Here is a 20,664-nt window from a genome sequence, read left to right as displayed (position 1 = left end):
TAAGGTGGCCTTCTGTTGCCTTCATTACAAAAACACACTGAGTATTTAGAGACATTTGTGTTCTCTGAGAAATACTGATGAGTAGTTAGTGAAATAAAAGTAGTTGAGGATAAGATGCTTGCTTTGAAGTAACACCATATAATCGTGGCTAACAGAAAAATGAAGCACTGTGCCATTCAAACAACTTTTTCTTTGCCTTTTTCCTTCCTTCTGGACTCCAGGTGATGTGCTCCCTGTTCTCATGAATCCTTGCTCACTGCCACAGTCTCTTCCTCTGGCAGAAGAAATCTGCCGTGCCATATCAGACATGAATGCAGATCAAATGCTGGTCACACAGAAAACTTTGGTGGAGCAGTTAGTGAAAAGTTATCCAGGTAAAATGTTCGTTTCCTCTTCCTTTTAAAAGTGACTGCAACATCATGATACGGGGCAAGTTATCAATGAATGTGCACAAGTAAAACTGACTATGTGGAAGATTACAAACCACCAGGCAACTGGGAGAGTGCACAAATATGTATGGCATCCTTATCAGCCTGTGAGCATCCCTAACATTGATTTGACGATGATCCTTTTTACAGATGTTAATAAATTGGGGTCGTTAGGACATTGAGAGCATGCCCTTTCTCAAGGGTCGGAAAGAACAGGTGAGGGATTGAGATGCCAGATCTAGAAAAGCATAAAGCAGAGACCGCCAGATCAGTAAGGCTTTGAATCCTCCTTTAAGAGCCAGGAACACGTTTGATTTTGATGGCAAAGGGGCCTACAGTAGGGGAGCTACACCTGGTGGCTGGTACCTGAAATGGAGCTGCCCGCAGAATCAGGATTGTTGGTCAAATTCCTGAAAGCAAATTAATTACACCAAATGAGCTTTAATGAGCTCTTCTGATGATTCTCTTCCCTTAAATGCTGCAGTTTCTTTTAATATGAAAAACGTCCCTTAAATCTGCAGTATTGAAGGGGTGCGTGTGCATGTGTCTCCGTAAAGGCTCCTTATAGCCCTTTGCAGGAGGTTCCCCGGTTTCATACTGAGCTTCCTCGTTTTATTCTTCGCAGTCTTATAGCTCTGCAAACGTTACAGGTTGATCTGGTAAGCATTTTCACTACTGGGAAAATTTTTTAATGCAACCCCATAAACTGGCTCCAAAAGCTGCCAGGAATGTGATGCAGTCCACATGTGCACTGAGACACCACGAGGTAGCATTTTCAGCTCAGCCAGAAGCCGTACTCCCCAAGTCTGTAGAGGGAGAGAACATTTTTCTTGCTATGTTTGTACCTTGCTGGAAGTCTTCCTTCTTGTGGGCAGGAGATGAGCAGCATCTGGGGCGGCTGGTCAGGTGTCACCAGACTAATGATGTGACACCTGAGGGAAAACCAGCAGCTGAGACCAGTCTCAGTGAGGTAAATTTTGGCAGCGCTTGTAACGTGACCAAACTGTACCAGAAGCTTGAGAAAGAGGAATGAAAGCTGCTCTTATATAACCTGCCCAGAGGCAAATGCTTTGAACAACACATGGCTTGGCTCCTACCTGGCAGAAGGTCTCACAAAAATCATATCCTGACAGATGCACAGGGACATCCTTGCTTATTCAAAAGAGAATACCGTGACCACCAGAAACGCCGCTGTCTTTACCTTATTCCTCAGGGGCGAGCTTCCCTCATCAGCGAGGAATGGCCTTGAGAGAGTTAAAAGGGTTTTGCTGGTCCTTACGCCGCTGGCAGGCCTGCAGCCCCCTCGGCGGGATGGCGTTTGTGTGCTGCCCTCTCCTGGCTGCTTCAGCTGTCCCCGGCTCAGGGCTGAGCACGGAATATCCGAGCTGGAAGGGACGAGCAAGGATCGGCACCGGCTGCTGGCTGCGGAGCTGGGGCTGTCCCTGTCCTGCGGGGAGTCCTACGGGGATGTGGCAGGGTGAAAGCACAATTGCTGGTGATGTATTAAAAAATGAATAAATCCCGCTCTTTGTCCCGTGGTATCAGGCATTTTCATGTCGAAATTGAGTGTTTCCCATTCACGTTTCGGTTGCAAACTGATTCTGAATCCCGCAAGCTAAATACGCTGGGTATTTCATGTTGAGTTGTTTCCAGGTCTGTTACATGCAAGTTTTTCTTCAACCAGTTTCCATTTTATTTGAAAACTTATTTTTCATTTGAAATATCTGTACTATCTTTGTTGTAGGCATTGCAGTTCCCTCCCACCAAATCTTATACAATATCCTTGGTGCTCTAATTAAAGAAAGGAAAATCTATCACACAGGAGAAGGATACTTCATCGTCACTCCCAACACCTACTTCGTTGCAAATGATGCCCCAGAAGGCAATAAAAGAGTCCTACTGGAGGACAGTTGCTGCTCCTTGTCTTCCATCAGTTGCCTTGTAAATGCTGAGAGCTGTGCAGACCCAGTGAAAGAAAACATTCCTACCGTATCCCGTTACAGATCCTGCCATTGTTTCCCTGACCAGAATATGCTAAGTGACCGAAGATATCGGCAACTAATGAACCACGAAGCTAACGGAGGAGCTAAGAAAGGCCGCAGTGAGTTGAAGCCTTCAGTTCAAACTCAAGTGATCTCTGCCTCTGCTGAAAACCACTCCTGGGACACCACCAAATCCCTGACATCAGTCAAAGAGAAACTGAAATGCAAAAAATTTGGCCTTGGCCTTTTCTGGAGAAGTACTTCCAAAAAAGAGAAACAGAAGAAGGAGTTCTCTACCTTTTCAGCCCAGTTTCCTCCCAAGGAGTGGCCAGTCCGAGATGAAGACAACTTGGATAATATGCCACGTGATATTGAACATGAAATCATCAAGCGTATTAACCCCACCCTCACGGTTGATAATTTGATTAAGCACACAAAATTAATGCAAAAATTTGAGGAGAGGAAAAGAAGTATCAGTAAAGGTATCTCTGCTGAAGCGTTAACCCTCAGGCAAAAGCATCTTTCAAAAGAGTGTGTTCCAAAGACACAAATTAGAACAGCAAAACACAGCAGGAAAACCAAATCAGACAGAGAGAAGCAAATTAGCAGAAGCAACAGGAAATCTCCCATGCCTGAGCTAACATCCCCAAAACAGAAACTGGAAGAGAACATTTCACTGCCTACCATGACCCACCAGCCGCTGGATGTAGTGGAGGAATCCCACGTCATATATAAAAAACAGATCCAGAACCCTTTTCAGGGTCTCTCATGGAGACACAACGTTTATGCCAAAGGGTACAGAGCTCGTGCTAACAGTCAGCTGAAGCCCAGGACTCAAAAGCAGGAGAGGGGCTCGCAAAGGCCCCGTTTCTTGGACTCCTCAAAAGCCTTTGAATATGAAGCTGAACAACCAGTTGCTGAAATGCAGGCTGACAATGCTAGGCAAAGCAAATTACTACGGGATAATCGGTCCTCCCTCCAAGTAAAGCAGGACAGTTTAAGTGGAAGCTGTAGTTATCCACAAAGCAGCACTTTGCGAACAGACGGTAACAGTAAACACTTTGTGGAGAGCGTTATTTCTGAAGACAACATCCACAGAGGAACAGTCAAAATGAGTCGTGGGGATATCCAAAAATCCCCTCACTCCTACACTGGGGATAACGGTATGTGTAAAGAAGCAGCAAAGCATTCACTACATCTGAAAGACAAGCACTGCAGGTACAAAGCCGCCGCTGTATGCGAGTTACTGGATCAAACAGCAAAAGAGTTTCAGAATGTCAGTCTTTCACGTTGTACAACCAATGTTAGCCGGGTAGAGGAATTTGGTGTGAAACACAGACAGAAGACTGATAAAAAGAATGACCTTATATTTAAATATGAGTGCGCCAGCCATCCTGGATCGCTGAAGGTGGAAAGTGAAGGATTTACTGGTAAGGGCTATCTTCCGTACCAGAAAGCTTGTGACAATGGTAGCTTGTTGCATCTGGGTGACAATTCTGAAAGCAATGAACCATGGCACTTGGTTCCTAGCCGTGCATCTCCAGGTACAAGGGACTGGAACAAAGCTGTGCAAGAGATGGGGCCATCTCTAACAAACTCCCAGGTTAATATTTGTTCAACGCAATACAGTACAACTGTAAATAAACCTGAATCTGGACACCAGGGATTTAACGGCTGTGCTGGCTTTGCAGAATCACTGGATGGCTCAAAAAAGCATCAAAACCCAGACTTTACAGCAGAAAGCTGTTTGTGCAGTCAGGTTCTTCTGACAGTTCACAGAAAGGAAGCTGAAAGTGGCCTTACTGACTGTGTGAAGGCTTCAGCTGTAGCCGATTTCTGCAGCACCAACGAGGCTGACTCTTTGCTGGACTCCCCCTGTGAGACAGGAGAAGCAGTGGCATGCCGTGCTTTGGGTCCACAAACCAAAGAAATGAGAAACCCCCCGGGAAAGAAAGGTCTGGTTTTTAAGAACGCGGGTACTGTGCTATCAGGACAGAATCACACAGAGGGGACAGAAAACCACAGCATAACAGGAGACAGTGGAATTGACTCCCCAAGGTAAGAAAACACATGTGACTGTGTTAGTTGTTTTAGCTTCAAATTAACAATCAGCTTTAGGTAGACTGGTTGCTTTATACCATAGATCCCTCTCCACAATGACAAAATTGTTATTATGTTTAAAAACTTAAGTGTTATGACCCAGAAATACTCAAAATGCAGAGTTCTACCATGTCTTTTTATGTGAACTTTCTCCCTACGTCCGCTATACAAATGCTGCAGTTTATATTTTGCTTTCATGAGACAAGAAATTATTATGAGCTCTGCTTTGCACAAGGAGATGTAGACAAGTGCAGAAATGTTATGAAACATGGTAATGAATAAACTCAATATGGTCCTGTTAACAATGTTGCTCAGCTTGCATTGATCTTACCATGTAATATTAACAATGTTGCCATAGTTCTCCCGCTTGTAGACAAAGAATAAAAAGTGTTTTATAAAGGTGTTCAATCATAATTTAAAGTACAAAGTATCATCAGAATTGCTCACAACAGAATGGAGAACGTGACCACCACCTGACCTAGAGGTTTCTCTTCCCTTCATAAGTAGGTAACTTTTTCAGGTGGATTTTTGAAAATTCATTAATAAAACAAACAAGTATGAAAAAATATTTCACATAGTTGCATGTGGGTAAGACTTGCAAAACTGTTAACTAAAGAGACAGGAACATAAAATGAAAAGCTGTGAGGAAAAAAAATCATATCAATTTTTAATAGCATCATATGTTCTTAAGACCTTAAATGACTGGTATTTAAGTACAATTAAACCACCCAAGTTCTCATTAGAGATTTACTGTCACCTTGAGAAACCTGTACACAAAGGAATAAATCACATACTACCATTTTTAAGGAAATTCTGCTCAAGTGTTTTTTTTTTCTCTCCCTTCTTAAGCAGCTTTTTGGCTGTACACTCTCTCAGGCAGAATTTTGGTGTGTTATTTGGACATGGACACTTGAAGCCTCTTGGTTGTTCTTCAGCAAAAAGTGTTTAAAGGGTCATTCTGATTGTATCGATGCCACCTGAGGCACCAGAAGCAAAGCCAATTCAGGTTATTTTTAGAGTATGAGGTCTGACATCTAATAATTCTGTTGTTTTAGATGGACTGAAAAGAAGATGAAGCTTCCTGCCAAATTCTAAAAGAATAACAATGCTAAAAGGAGGACAGAGTGGGAGGACAGTCACCAAAAAATTCCTTGCTTCAGCTAACTGTGGTCATGAATGTTTGATTAGTTTTTTAATGAGCTATGTAAACTTTTTTCTTTGTAACAATGCAACCGTACTGTAGCTATGACTGGTCACAGTGTGAGGCTGCTTCTAAATCAGAGCTGTTTGTTAGAAGTGTGGAGATCTAATGCACATTTCTGTGGCTCTCACCTCTAGTTTTTGCATCCCTGTGTCTAATAAAAGTGAGGACTGATGCACTTCCCTCAGATCCCTTTGTTAATCTGGAAAGGGTATGTGTTGCGCTAACAGGACTACACCACTTGTGCAGGAATGTTTGATGCTCTAATTCCTAAGTGTTTATTTAACTTTTACTTTTTGTGTGGAAAACCAGACCCAGGGGCAGGCTCCAGGCTCCCTCTCCCCTGTCAGCAAACACCGCAAAGGAACCAGCTGGGCACGCACCTTGTTACCACAAACTCTGCATGAATCCTGGGGCTTCCTCACTGTTTTGGGGAGAAATCACGGCAGTGCTGCTAGGCTCGCTTGTGCGTGGCTCTGTGTGGCGCACAGGACTCGGTCTTTGAGGCTCCTTCGGGTTTCTTCCCGTAGCTAAAGGCAGGCTGCGCTGCTTTCAGCCTGCGCGGTCTTTTACCGACCTTAAGCCCCCAGGAGATTCATTCTGAGGCAATATCCCTGCCTGCGAGGAGGGTCACAACCCCTCTAACCCGCTGGGCGCCCTGCGTTTTTTATTTTTTTATTTTTTTCCTCTCACGCAATTCGCTCCCCCCCCCGGCGGCGAGGGGCGGTGCAGGGGCACCCCCAAAATGGCGGCCGCCGCCTCACGACCGAGGCTGAGGCGGGCGGGGGCTGCCGCGAGGCACGCCGGGAGTTGTAGTCCGCGGGGCGGGGCGGCAGGCGATTGGCTGCGGCGGGCCGGGGCGGCGGGCGGCTTCCGGGGCGGGGCTCGTTCCTGTCACGGCGGCGGCGAGGAGCGGCGGCGGCGAGGAGCGGAGCGGCGATGCCCGAGGCCACCCGGCTGTGCGCGGGCAGCGGGGCGGAGGCGGGCTCCGACAGCCCCATGGAGAGCGAGGCGGCCACGGCCAACGGCCGGCGGCGGCGCAAGGTACCGGGGGCACCGGGGAGCGGCTCCGGGGAGCGGCTCCGGGGGGTTTCGCGATCGTTGCGGCCGGGCTGAGCCTTCCCCGCCCCTCAGGGGTCCGCTGGCGGCCGCCTCAGGCCGGGCCTCGCCGCCGCGCTGCGGTTCCGGGCCCGGCCCCGCGCTGCCCTGCACCGGGCCGGCCACGTGCGTGGCGGCGTGGCCTCGGCCAGGCCCCCCGGAGGCCTCGCGGCCGCCCCGCAGCCCGGCCACAACGCCCCCGCCGCGCCACCGGGGCTGGGCCCGGCTGGAGAGGCCCCTCCAGGGGGCTCCCGGCTCCTCCCGAGCCCCCCCTCCCGGTCCCAGCGCCGCGTGTGCCGCCGTCGGGAAGCCGGCTCCCGGCGGCACATGCGCGGAGGGGGCGGGATTTGGGGTTTTTTCTTCTTCAGGGGAGGGTTTAGGGGAGTTACGTGAGCCCCCGGTGGCGAGCCGGCTCTTGTCAGGCGTTTCTCCGTGCTGCCTCGGTGCCCCGTGGCTGGGCGAGGCGCGGGTTGGTGCTGACGGGCGTGTTGTTCCCCAGAAGGAGAAGAAAGAGAAGAAAGCCAAGCGGCGCGACAAGGCTCCGAAGAGGAAATCGCAGACGGATGAGAGCGAGCAGTCGGAGGATGAGCTCGATCCGCCCAAAGTCAAGAAAGCAAAGAGCAGAGAGAAGCAAAACGGTGATGCCAGAGGAGAGAGCCCGGAGAATGCCAGGTTATCTTCCCTCACCCTTAAGGCTGCCCGCAAAAAGCAGCCCAGTAATTCCAGCGAAACATCAAGTGGGGACTGTGACAGCGACCAAGAGCAGGTAAAAGTAATAACTGGCTTATTAACAGTTATCAGGGTAGCTTTCAACTCCTGTGCTATGACAAGGTTAAATTGAGAACATGTTTTTTCTCTTTTTTTTCCTTTTCTCCTTCCCTCTCAATCAATGGGAACTCTGCTGTAAATTTTCAGGCTGCTTGGTCTGCCATCGCTGTCGATTATTTGCGAAAGTTCTAAATTCTGAAAGCGTTGAGGTTCTAGATCACCATGGTTTCCTACCTTCAACAGTCCAGTGCTGTTGTAGCTGTTGGCAGCCGTTGGTGAGCTGCAGCAAGAGGGTACTTTAATGGGATTCAGCATCGTTGGATGTGACTGTAATGGCCAGAAATACATTTTAATTGACTTATTTTTGATAGAGTGGATATTTGTTGGGTGAAGTAACATTTCTTTTTTTAGCTGGTTTAAAAATAAGGGCTATATGTTAATTTCTTTCTACCTTATCTTGCTAAATGGCGCTTTGTAAGGTGATGTTTCTTAGTGTAATAAAGTATATCATAGGACCAATTCTGTAAGTATTTTTAAGCCTTCCTGTGGTTTATTATGTCTTTTTAAAATTGCTTGACATAGTTCACTGTGTTTTTTTGTTGTTGTTGTTGGGGGAAATATTGTCATTCCTAGGATTTGTTTTTAAGTCTATTTAGTCACGTTATTTATTGTTGCTTGCGTTTTTTGTGGTGATTGACACTTTGCAAAGCACCCAGCATTGCCATGGGTAGTTTTTTTTAGCACACTTATCGTTTTAGTCAACGTGCTGCTACGGTGTAAATTGAAGTGATGCACTAGTAAGTGGGTGAATTTAATGATCAATGTGTTGCTCTTTTGGGGATCAATTTGTGTACGTGTAAATTACTGTGCTGTGTTAGGAAGTAGGGAGTTGGCTAGCAAGCCATATCAATCTACTCTGTCAGTAATTGCTTAAAATATAATCTTAAAATGTATTTAAAAGCTATTAGAGTTCATTTATATATTTTCCATTATTATACCGTTATATTTGAAACTGCCTTAATTTAAATTACAGACCACTTTCGTCTAACTGAAAGATGGTAGTGAGCAAGTAAAACAAAGAAGGCTGTGATATAGTTATGGAAAAACTGACCTTTGTCTATGACACCAGTGTGCATGCCCATATCCTAAACTTTCTGAAGGTCATCTGATCCTCACATGTAAAATTACTTGATTTCTTGTTTACCCAACAGGAGATGACTGAAGAGCAGAAGGAGGGTGCTTTCTCTAATTTCCCTATTTCCAAAGGGACTGTTGAGCTTCTTCAAGGTAAGTTTCTTGGCATGATGTGGTCACAGGAAGTAAATTATCTGTCATGTTTTTGCACTTAATATGCTCAGTGAGCTTTGGGGTGGGCTTTAATTGTGTGTATGCCAGCACCGATGTTACATGCAAAGTGTATTGAACGCCAACTTTAAATACATTTTTGAGCACAGAGAAGTCTGTGTTCAGTTTTGCCTGGTTCAGCCATTACAATGGAACTTGAAATAACAGATAAAAGCTCAAAAAATTGAGAAATTTTCGGTTAAAAGTTATATCATTGCAAGTAAAAGAAATTCAGATGTATTTAGCATCTCTGACATGAGTTGTATGACTTAATATGAGGTTGAGAGAAGAATTGATTTTGACTAGCATTTTATTTGAAGGTAAGAGATTTTTTGTAGCCAGGAGGGGGGAGTGTTACGTAAATAAAATCATGATGTTTAAAGACTTCTATTATAGGCTCGTAACTTCTTCTTCTGTCCTAGCTAGCTCTCTCTGGCGGTATGAAGCAGGGGAGAGTAAGAGAGGCAGTCTCAGGGTGCTCGTTAAAAATGGCTTTGTGGTTACATGAAGCAGTGGTGGTGATGATGAAGTCCTGACTTACTGTAGAGTTGTGGGATATTCTGCTTGGGGTGACCTCTGAAATGCACGTGAGAAGACTTTAAATATGATTGTGCTAAGGAAGTCTGTTCGCATTGTCACAGCTCGAGGAGTGACGTACCTGTTCCCCGTGCAAGTGAAGACCTTCCACCCAGTGTTTTCTGGCAAAGATGTAATTGCTCAAGCACGAACTGGAACAGGGAAGACATTCTCTTTTGCTATTCCCTTAATTGAAAAGCTTCAGGCAGACTCGCAGGAAAAAAGAAGAGGCCGTGCACCAAAGGTAACTTAGTTAGAATGCTGGTTTTGCTGTTGTCTAACATTGAGTGATTCACAGAGTTAGCCCCCTGGAAAAGTTCTTCACATTTGTGCAGGGATAAGCTAGCTCACATTCTTTGCAAGCTTTGAAAGCTTCTTTGAAAGTTATATTCACTGGGGCTTTGTCTGCATCCTGTGATGCCTCATGCCCTCTGATTGAGATTAAAGAGCACGGTAGCTCTATCCTCTCAACAATTGCTTTTTCTGCTTACAGGGAGAAAAAACTAGAGGGGTTCAATGTGTCTTTAGGTAGTCTTGGCCAGCCATCTTACCTGTTTGGCCCCACTGGTCACTGGATGATTGTTTTTTCTCCCAAGTTAGAACAAAATAACGACTCTCTTGATTGATAATAGCTGTCTGCTTACGCATGTTTTTTTAAGCACATAAACAGCAGGAGATTTAAAAAATAGACAAAATTTTTAAGTAGGACCACCACCACCAAATGTTAAACGTCCTGCTCCAGAGAATGCAGATTGATTATGCGCTGTCTGCTTTCTTCTCAGAAATACATTTATTTTACCAAAAATCTTATGATACCTTCCAAAACTAGAAAGGCCAATGCCTCGTCATTCATAGTGGAATTTTTTTGTCACCCATCTCACAGGCTACCTGAAAGTTATTCCAAAACTAATTCTCGCTGTTTTATCTGCATCTGGCCGTCGTGTTGGCTGTCTGACTGGGAATGCTGACTTAAGATTCAGTACAGTTTGCAGAGAAGGGAAAACTTTCATCAAGGGAGTTAAGAATATCAGAAGAGAACAGATTTCAGGCCTTAATCCAGCATAGTACACTTCTTACTTTTGTATAATGTCTGTCAATGATGAAAGATATAACAGGACAAGGATCTTAAAGGTCCTTCTGTTAAGCCTCTGTTGCTAGAAAGTATCAAAAAAAAAAAAAAAAGCTAAAAAGCCTTACCCAACTTCTTCGGTCTTGTACTCACACAATATATGTGCATGTAGAAGAAGATCTGTAGCTGATCTGATGTGTTCAAAAGCTGCAGTTAAAGAAAACCTAAGTACCTCTGGTCTAACTCACTTAAAAAAGCCTGTCCTATACTAGTATGTGCTGAAGGAGGTTAATGATGTTATGAGAAACTTAAGTGTGTTTCCTAATCTTTGTTTAGATAACTTTTTTTGTTGTTTTGTTAGTGGTATAGTGGTTGGGCCTAATCTGTTGGCTAGAAGTCTAATGTGTTCTGGTGAAAGCTGTGTTGAGAGAACATCTGTTCGTTGTCCTTCTGTCTAGGTACTGGTTCTTGCTCCAACAAGAGAGCTGGCAAACCAGGTTGCCAAAGATTTCAAGGACATAACGAGAAAGCTCACGGTAGCTTGTTTTTATGGAGGAACTCCATATAATGGACAGAGTAAGTGACACATTGCTAACAAGTGAAATGTCAATTGACTGATGTGTTTAAGAAGTGCACTCACGTCTTACCAAATGCAGCCTTTAGCTCAAGCTCTGGGGGACAATTGTGGGGTATTCAGTGAGTGTCGCAGAATATCTCTTTATGGTGGGAAATAACTACAGCTCATCGGTCCACTGCTAACTCCTTTTCTTCTCCTTCCTGTTTATTAGTTGATCTCATTAGAAGTGGAATTGACATTTTGGTTGGGACACCTGGTCGAATCAAAGACCATCTTCAGAATGGCAAGCTGGACCTCAGCAAGGTGAAACATGTTGTCCTTGATGAAGTTGACCAGATGTTGGACATGGGATTTGCTGAGCAAGTAGAAGACATTTTGCGAGTTGCATACAAGAAAGGTAATATCGAAAGTTAAAAAAAAATAGTAGGACATATAAGGAATCTTTTAGTCTGTTAAAACCGAAAAATATTTTTCTGAAAGTTGTAATGTGGCTTTATTTAGAAAGACTGAGTAGTGTATTCTAGGAAATGTACTGTGCATGTATAGTATCAGGAAGTGTTGTGAAACTGGGAATCACTCATAGGACCTTTGCAGAGCTTAAAATCCAATACCTAGGAGCCCGTAGGTAACTTTCTTTGGCACCTCTTTAGTAGCTTTTCTTGGATTTTCCAGTTGAAAGGAATTAGAAGCTTTTACCCTTTTAATCACTTGAAAGCAGACTGTATTTTAGCTCAAAGTAACTTTTTTCTCTAATCTTGAAAATACTTTTAGTTTCAAGAGTACTTTTCCCTGGTGTTGGTAATGCATGAATTAAAGAAAAAAAAAGTTTTCCTTCTGTATCTCAGATAGTAAGATTTGACCTTTGCGAGATGTGTAATAAGTGTGTAATGAACTAGTATATGTCTGTAAAATGAAAGATATAAAGGTTGTAAAATGATTTTTTCTGTGTTTTAAGATTCTGAAGACAATCCCCAGACGCTACTGTTTTCTGCAACTTGCCCACATTGGGTGTATGATGTGGCTAAGAAATACATGAAGTCTAAATATGAGCAGATTGACCTAATTGGGAAAAGAACTCAGAAGGCTGCTACAACAGTAGAAGTGAGTAATCTGTCTAATGTCAGTGTTTTCAGGCCTCATCCCTTGCCCTTTTCGACACAAATGGTCATCCGTTGACATAAATGGTGCCATCTAAGGTACTTTATCAGGGGTGATGTTGAAAGTTTTGTTTTTAGAATGAATTCTTAGGTGTAGGACACACTACAGCTACTCAAACTATTGCTAGGTTTAGAAACTTTCATATTGTCACGGTATCTAGTAACCTTATAGGCACCTATAGCAGAGCGACAATTCAGTTATCAGTTATTTTGATTTTCAGAGAGAAATTCAGTGTGCCTTAATCTCTGAGTTGTGAGCTAAAGGCATGCATTAACATCAGCCTGGCTCTTTTGAATTACTACAGGCATCAGTCAAATTCTGGTATTCAGTATGCAGGAGGCTTTTTCAGACTTCCTGTGGTATCATAACTCACTAGGCCTCTGTTTGCTGTGTGGTGAATACCATGGCAAGGAATACAAGGCATATGTTAGAAGCCTGAATTCATTTTCTGTACCTTATAAAGGTGTTTTGTTTAGGTGTAGGGTACCTCTAGCAGATACTCTGACGAATCAGTTGGGCACATCATAATTGTAATGGCAGTTTTGAAAGAACGTTAATCTTGAGCTCAAAAGAAGCTTGTAACACACTGTTTCACTTTATCTGACATATAACTGTAGCTAATATAGCTTTGATAAAATCCTGCACCTGTAACTATTCTCTAGACACGGTTTATAATCTCCACTTTTTTTTAAAGCAAGGAAAAAAACAGATCTGTGGACTGTCATTTTTTCAGAATCACAGAATCACCTAGGTTGGAAGAGACGTCCAAGGTCACCGAGTCCAACCTACTTCTTACTCGAATTATTTCACTTAATGTTAGACTGATCATGTTGTACATGTAAGGGCCATATAGGGGTCTTGCATGTTCTGGGAATGTTTTGCCCATCAATAAATAGTATAACTCCTTAGTATTTCTGTATTTTCAAATTTCAAATGCTTTAAAGAATCTTGTGGGTTTTGTGTAAGCTAAAAACTGGAATTCTTTTCCACAGCATTTGGCTATAGCGTGCCACTGGTCTCAGAGAGCTGCAGTTATTGGAGATGTCATTCAGGTCTACAGTGGCAGTCATGGGAGGACCATTGTGTTTTGTGAGACCAAAAAGGATGCAAACGAACTGGCTCTGAATGCTTCAATCAAACAGGTATTTTATCATCTGTATTAGGTAACACAGATAGATTGACCCTCTATTGATATTAGACCTTCGCTGAGTAAGTTTTGGAGAGATTTTGAAAATGAACGATGTGGGCTTTTGCAGGTGGTCAGATTGTTTCGAAACTGCAAAACCTTAAACAAATGGTTGGAAGTTCTCAGCATTATAGTTCTCAGGACTAGGATGCTCTAACAGACACTGGACTAAAAAGGATTCTTTTCTCTTAAGAAAAAATATCTTTTCATTGATGCTAAATGAAGCAGTTGTGAGCTATTTTGTTTTTCTTTAGAGAGAACTGTCTCTCTTGGATTAAAACACAGAAACAAACTTGTAGAGCTGCTAGGATGACAGGTCATGGTACTGGAATAACAGTTACTGAGCTAGGAAGCTGGTGTTAATTAGTGTAGTCAGGGGGCCCCAATTAGGGTTTAGAGCAGAAGTACACCACAGGCTCTATCTGTGTCTCATTAAGGGATTTATTAGCTGTTACGAAGAATTTAAAAGATGTGTGCGCAGGAAGAATTCCATCTGCTGTGTCCTGTGAGTGAGCTGTAGTTTATTCCTGAGGTTTGTGGTGCAACACTCGAGAGCACACTAGCACTGGTGGAAAGTAACGTGCTGACGGAGTGGTGCAATGTTGATATGTTGTGGCACTGGCACTGCATGCTCCTTTTTGGTGGTGGTATCGCAGCAACTACTTCTGGATGTATTTTCACTAGGGAGATGGGTTAACTTATGTCTAAAAAAGCTGTAGAGTATTATATTCCTACGGAAAGCAGAACCTTTTTCATCTGCCACAATTGTATTCAGGAGTGTTTCCCCTGCACTCCTAGATGTCCTCGCTAGCAGCTAAACCTGAGTGTGGAGCCTTATCCTGTATTACTGGTGGTGTTAGTGATAGGCATTGCAGAGCTCTGATCTTGGCAGGTAAGAGAGGAAACCATTAGATGTTTCTGGTTTTGCATATTGATGTTCACTAACAGAATATATGCCTCTTCCATTTGTGGGGCAACATTAATCTAAAACTGTGAAGAAGTTTTTGAATTCTGTGGTGTCTGTAGGATTGTTTTTTTTTTTCCATTTTGTTTACATGAGGAAAGCATGGAAATCAACTGCAGAAAAGAGGTGAAAGGAAATGGAAGAGAAAATGATTTCTGTATGTTTTAATCTTTGCACTTGTTGCTGCTGTGATACAGAAGGACCTTTCAGAATATTTAGATAAAAACACGCTGCAGATTGTTTTTTTTTTTTTTTTTAAGGAGTACTTATGTTTTAATCCTTTAATTTGTAGTGGGGGAAATTAATATACTAAGAGGGATTAAAAAGCAACACAATTTTGGAAAAGATACTAAACAAATACTGTAAAGGCCTGAGAACATTATTGGAAATGGCTTGCTTTTGAACAGCTAAGCCTTGTATGGAGGATGTGGGTGGAAAGCTGGGGCATAGTTGTTTTCATGGGTCACGGTAGTTAGAGGTGGAGGTAAGATATATGTTGCTGTTGTTTTCATACCTTTGTTAAAGGTATTTGAGGTACATGAATTAGAAGCACCAAGGAAGTATCATAAGACATCTGAAGTATAAACTGGCAGTTTAGTTTTTCTGTATCTTACTGCACAGTGTGTACTGTATACCAAGGTACTGTAACCAAAAGTGACCATGAAAGGGAGAACTGTTTTGAATTTTGGTACAGTCCTATAATAACACTGTTTTTTTCTTCAGGATTGCCAGTCATTGCATGGTGACATTCCTCAGAAGCAAAGGGAGATCACGCTGAAAGGTTTTAGAAACGGTGCCTTTAAAGTTCTGGTTGCAACCAATGTAGCTGCCCGTGGTTTAGATATCCCTGAAGTTGACCTGGTTGTACAAAGTTCACCACCAAAGGTAGGTTGGGTGTCTCATGACAATAGTCTTGATAATATAATGATAATAGTCTTGTTTCCAGATAGTAAATATTGTCAAGTGATGGTGCTCACTACAGAGTTTATGAGCATTGCATTTGAGGGTAGAGAATGTCCTGATACACAAAAATAGTTTATTTGAGGATTTTTCAGTGTGCTTCAGTCCCTAGAATATGTAAAGATGCTCCTTACGATGCTGCCTTTTAAGGCTGTCTGAAGCCTCTCACTGCAAGGCCGTATATGGTAGTTGCAAGTCTGGAAGCAGTGAACACTGGGGAAAAAAAGCTTTTTGTCTTGCAAGAATGATTAACAAAGTAGGGCCACATGTGAGAAGGAGACCCCAGCAGTAGGAACATTGGCTGAAGTTAAGAGGATTTACAAGAAACGAGCTAATGTTTCAATGAATTCACTGTTAATATCTCAATAACCGTGCTCTCAAGTTGATATGCAGGACAGGGAATGGAATTGTTGGAGGCGTACACACTTAAAATGTTTTCTCGTGTTCTCTGTGGTAATGGCAAAACAAGACCTAATTGAGCCGTGCTCATAATTCTGTCTTTCCAACCATGCTTTCTGGGGATTTATGGGAAAGCTTACTCTTCTGACTTAAGTGATATAATGGTTTTTAATTTAATTCTCACTTGTAATTACTGTGCATTGTTCAGGCTGAACAGTAATGACTTCTAATTTATATGAATGCAATGAGTTGATTAAATTGCAGTGATGAGATAAGTCATAAGGCTATTTATTTTGAAGGATGTGGAGTCCTACATCCATCGCTCTGGACGCACAGGACGAGCTGGCCGGACTGGGATCTGTATCTGTTTTTATCAACGGAAGGAAGAAAATCAGTTAAGATACGTGGAACAAAAAGCGGTAAACCACAGTTGTCTTCTGTTCATGAGCACCCAAATGTAACGTGTTAGGGCAGCATGTAAAATCCTCATCTCACGTTTTGTTCGTGTAGCTCAATGACAGAGTACACCATCTAAAGCATCCCGTTGAGGTTCAGTTACCTTGCAGAGTTTGGGTATGTTGTAGACTGCTGTGAAGCGGGCACTGCACTGCAGATTCTCATGCCCACGCTTTTTCAGCACGTGCCATAAGACCGTACCCATGTAAATGAGAAGGGGAGGCTGGGGGGAAAGCCAGCAGGTTTTCCATTTAGTGTTTGCCCTGGTTTATGTGATCAATGATTTTCAGATGTGCAGCTTTCTTGGTAACTGTTACTTCCCAGTACTATTCCATACAATAGTTTTCTCACTAAAGCATTCAGTTAAGGTGATGGTTTAGTCACAGACGTGTAAAACTTAGGTTTGCCTTTAGAAAGGCAACATAAGTCATACTTTTAGTCTGATTTACTTGGATTTATAGTTCTGTTTAGAATTTGTAGGCCTTCATTTTTGCTGGAAAATATCAGAATAGTCTATTCGCTTCCAGTTAAGACCAGTAGATCCCTTAAACTGACCTGGTACATAAATGGTTTTTAAGTTATTTTCCTGTAATTATAACCTTGTAATTTTTGCTAACAAAGTAGGGATTTGAAAACTTAAAAGCACAAGAAAAAATTAGATTTAAATGGTTGTTTCATTGGAGTCCAACGCTGTTTTCTTTAAAAACTGAATTATTTATTGTTTGCAACATTCATCTGTATTTTGCTTTATGAATTTCAGGGCATTTCATTCAAGCGTGTTGGTGTTCCTACTGCAACAGATATAATAAAGGCTTCCAGCAAGGATGCTATCAGGTGACTCAAGCTTTATTGTATCTTCTTATCTTTTTAGTTCAGAAGGGCTGTTTTAGACTGTTCATTGCCATTTCGAAGCTCATCACTATTAAAGTCTTGGACTGCTATTTTTATTTATGCTCCAAAGCTAAGTAGATACCTCTGTGTGATTTTTTTTTTTCTTTTGTTCTCCTTGACTAACAATTTTGTTTGGTTTTGTTTAGATGTCTGGATTCTGTTCCGCAAAGCGCTATTGATTATTTCAAAGAATCTGCTCAGTTGCTAATAAAAGAAAAGGGACCAGTTAATGCTCTGGCTGCAGCTCTAGCACATATTTCAGGTGCTACTTCCATTGAACAGCGCTCCCTGCTGAACTCGGATGCTGTAAGTGTATATAGCTTAATGTTTGTCCTGAAGAAAAAAATGAAACCACCACAAAAATACCTGTATTTTGTAAAAATAGTCTCCTCATTCTCCTTATGGGAACTGAGAATATAGGGACTATAAATATGCATGTTTGCCTTTAACGGGAGCCACTTGAAAATGTAGTTTATAGACTAAATTAGCAGGTTTCTCATGTCTGATAGATGAGCTAAAGCCTCTTCCTCTGGCTGAATGGAACATGCCCAATTTCTTACTCTTTAGGGATTTGTTACAATGATACTGCGCTGCTCTGAAGAAATAAACAACATGAGCTATGCTTGGCGGAAACTTCGAGAACAGCTTGGTGATGATGTTGATAGGAAGGTGAACAGAATGTGCTTCATCAAGGGAAGAATGGTAAGCTTTTTTTTTCACTTGTATTTCTGCTACTGTAAGAAAGTTAGAGCAGAGTGGATAGTTGGGCTTTTCTTCCCCCATTCCAGACTCTGATAAAGACAGGATCATCTGACAGAGGGATGGGCCTCAATCTATCTTATTAGTGGTCACCTCAGCAGCTTAGGGCTCTGCTCCCCTGATATGTTAAGGAGGTAGGATAGTTCAGTATAACTGTGCATGTCCAGAGGGGTAGCAGTAGAGGTAAAAGGTACAAACTTGCTATGTAATAGAAGCATAAAGATCCGTATGAAAGGAAGTTGACTGTGTGCATTTTGGAAGTACCAGAAGGGGGGGAGAGATGTAAAAATGGCAGGTGTTGGCGGTATCTAGTTCAGCAAACCATCAAAATCCTAGCTCGTCTATATGCCAGTACTGAGGATACTCACGTGATAAACTAGAAAGCTTGAAACAAAGAGCAACCTACACTAAAGCAACAGTTCTAAGATTATTTAAAAATAAAAATAAAAATTTTTAGATGCTGTATGTATTCTCTTTTTACATCCCATCTTTTTGTAAAAGTTAACCCGTATGTCTTGACTTACGAATTTCATATATAGGTTCATAAGGTTTCCTGACTTAATTTTAAATTTGACCTTGAGGGGACAGTTCTTTATGCCAGTGAACTATTTTACTATCTGTCTGAGGTTTTTTGATATATTTTTGATGTATACTTAGTATTCAATGCTGTCTTAATTGGTGAGATTTCCTTTATTGCCATTGCTTTTCTGATCACAGCCTTGTTTTATACTTGATGTGTGGAACAGTCTATGGATGGCTTTCCCTACTTGAGTTGTAATTGCTGATAGTCAAATTGCTCCTTCAGACAAATAATTGCTTTTTAACATATGACTAATGGATTTTATTTAACCTATATGTAGTTTATTGTACCTGTTTAACTTCAGGAGATCTTTAGTCTGAACCTAACTGTTCAATTTACTGCATGTATACATTTCTTAGTATAGAAAAAAAAAATCCACTTTGAGAGAATTTTAAAAAATGAGTGACGTAGAAGCTAATAGACCACAGTTTGGAGTGGAGAGGGTGATAAGCTTGTTAAAGAATAAAATCCATGAAGTGCTGGATATGCAGAGAAAAAATATTGTATATCTGAGGAAAAAACATTAAGGAAGTACAAGTGTTGGTGATTTGTGAAACACTGGTGTAACTCTTTCAACGTTCAAAGATTTTGAAGCATCCTAAGTCAACATAAAAATAACTTGGAAATGTAAAACTTTGGTTTAGTACCTAGGTCTGGGTTCTGTTATACTCCTTTTTAGCTGCAATCAATTCAAAGGCTCAATTTGTATCCACTGAAATTATTTTCTCTTTATAGGGTGTTTGCTTTGATATTCCTGTGGCAGACCAAAAGGAAATAGAGGTACGTACTTCACTGGAGTTTCTGCTAACAGCAGACTGTAGATGATGCTGACTGTACTGGGTTAGGCTGAAAATGTTATCTAGCTTGTATCCTGCCTTTTTTAGTGGCCAAAAGGGCTGGCCATAAAGGAACAGAACAAATAGACAGTGGCCTTTTCCTAAGCTATTCCTGTCCGCAAAAATGTGTAGCTTGAAACATTTCTAGTGAAACAAATGGTGATGTGAACAATCTACCCCTTCTTATTGCTCCTGAATTGCTCTCTGTAGGTAATGTGTTTCACTTAAAGATCCTTTTTTTTCCCATTCTGCCCCCTGCTGCTTTTCCCGCAGAATCTTCTCCCCAGAAAAGTGAATTTGAGATCAGGTTTTAGTCTGGCAGAGTTAGCATTCCCATGCCCAAAATTCCCTAGACTGTGGAGATCCCTCAGAGCATCTCCATACCATGCCCCAGCATTTGTTCCTAAACCAATTTTTAGTTCTGGATTAGATGGGGGGGATCGTGGATGGGAGGGTGGGAACTGTTGGATCAGTAATAATTCTAGTGGTATTCCTAATAAGTGGGAGGTGGAGAAAGAGTTTACTGGTAAGGGCTGCTCTATAAATCTCTAATGTGGGTTTTGATTCTATTTTATAGTATCTGAGGCACAGTCAGATAGCTGTAGCTTTTATGCTTAAAGTTTTGAAACTAGTACTGACAAAGAAACCTGAATACCCTGTATTTGCTAACAGATTTTTCCTTGTTTTTTCAATTGAGCAAATATAATAATTAGGAAATGCATTAGGAATTGAATGAGGAATTTTTTCTTTCTGGAATATAACTTGATACATGTGACTTTGTTGCACTAGGGAAAATGGGAAGACTCAAAACAGTGCCGTTTGTGTGTGGCGAATGAATTACCTGAGTTAGAAGAATCACAGCGAGGAGGAGGAGGAGGAAATGGCAGAAGCTTCTCCGGCTCCAGGAGTGGAGGGCGGCGGGGCGGCTCTGGAAGAAACAGATTCAGAGGCAGAGGCCAGAAGCGGAGTTACGACAGAGCCTTTGATCGTTAACTTCGACAGTCCCAAAGTGGGAAAACGGAACTGCAGCATTTTATAAGATGTTAAAATAGGCTGTTCCTGGGCGTTTGTACCACTTTGAGAAACATTCAGTTCTTTTCTTCAGTACTACTTTGGTCATAAACAAAATCATGTTCATTTTGGGGGAAAAAGAAGACAAAGCAGGTGTTGTTTCCTTTCTTTCGCATTTGCCATCCCAGCTGTGTGACACCTCAGCCCGTGTTCCGGAGCCTGGCTCACCGTATAATGTATAGATCTTACCCGCTGGCCAAACCTGTACATTTCCAGGAAAAAAAAAAAAAAGACGTAAAAAATAAAATGCTATTTTACGAA

At 42.2% G+C, this 20,664-nt stretch overlaps 2 protein-coding genes and 1 long non-coding RNA gene across 6 annotated transcripts in view; 2 read left to right on the top strand and 1 right to left on the bottom strand.

The window, feature by feature from the left end:
• LOC140002868 (uncharacterized) overlaps nucleotides 1–6,234 on the bottom strand; it is a 23,611-nt gene extending 17,377 nt beyond the window's left edge. The window contains exon 1 of the long non-coding RNA XR_011810438.1: nucleotides 6,095–6,234. This is a non-coding gene — a long non-coding RNA (uncharacterized lncRNA). The remainder of the gene's footprint in view (nucleotides 1–6,094) is intronic.
• STOX1 (storkhead box 1) overlaps nucleotides 1–6,755 on the top strand; it is an 18,190-nt gene extending 11,435 nt beyond the window's left edge. For all 3 annotated transcript variants that reach the window (XM_038181359.2, XM_038181360.2, XM_005009090.6), the window contains exons 2-4: nucleotides 222–374; nucleotides 2,173–4,468; nucleotides 5,566–6,755. In XM_038181359.2, coding sequence (XP_038037287.1) covers nucleotides 242–374; nucleotides 2,173–4,468; nucleotides 5,566–5,605 — 2,469 coding nt within the window. In that variant the 5' untranslated portion in view covers nucleotides 222–241 and the 3' untranslated portion in view covers nucleotides 5,606–6,755. The remainder of the gene's footprint in view (nucleotides 1–221; nucleotides 375–2,172; nucleotides 4,469–5,565) is intronic.
• LOC101800344 (nucleolar RNA helicase 2) lies at nucleotides 6,560–20,483 on the top strand. 2 transcript variants are annotated; one of them, XM_027460760.3, is made up of 15 exons: nucleotides 6,560–6,755; nucleotides 7,312–7,575; nucleotides 8,789–8,864; nucleotides 9,563–9,741; nucleotides 11,025–11,142; nucleotides 11,355–11,540; nucleotides 12,099–12,244; nucleotides 13,294–13,443; nucleotides 15,175–15,336; nucleotides 16,110–16,229; nucleotides 17,027–17,100; nucleotides 17,304–17,463; nucleotides 17,725–17,859; nucleotides 19,232–19,276; nucleotides 20,122–20,483. In XM_027460760.3, exons 1-15 carry the CDS (start codon nucleotides 6,651–6,653, stop codon nucleotides 20,323–20,325), a joined length of 2,124 nt encoding a protein of 707 aa, XP_027316561.1. In that variant the 5' UTR covers nucleotides 6,560–6,650; the 3' UTR covers nucleotides 20,326–20,483. The 2 variants fall into 2 exon arrangements, with proteins under 2 accessions (XP_027316561.1, XP_027316559.1); XM_027460758.3 differs by having other exon boundaries at nucleotides 6,561–6,755; nucleotides 7,309–7,575.
• Nucleotides 20,484–20,664: the final 181 nt, after the last annotated feature.

This window comes from Anas platyrhynchos, chromosome 6 (assembly GCF_047663525.1).
Source record: "Anas platyrhynchos isolate ZD024472 breed Pekin duck chromosome 6, IASCAAS_PekinDuck_T2T, whole genome shotgun sequence".
In the NCBI taxonomy this organism is placed as follows: domain Eukaryota; kingdom Metazoa; phylum Chordata; class Aves; order Anseriformes; family Anatidae; genus Anas; species Anas platyrhynchos.
This window is presented reverse-complemented; position numbering and strand designations above follow the sequence as displayed.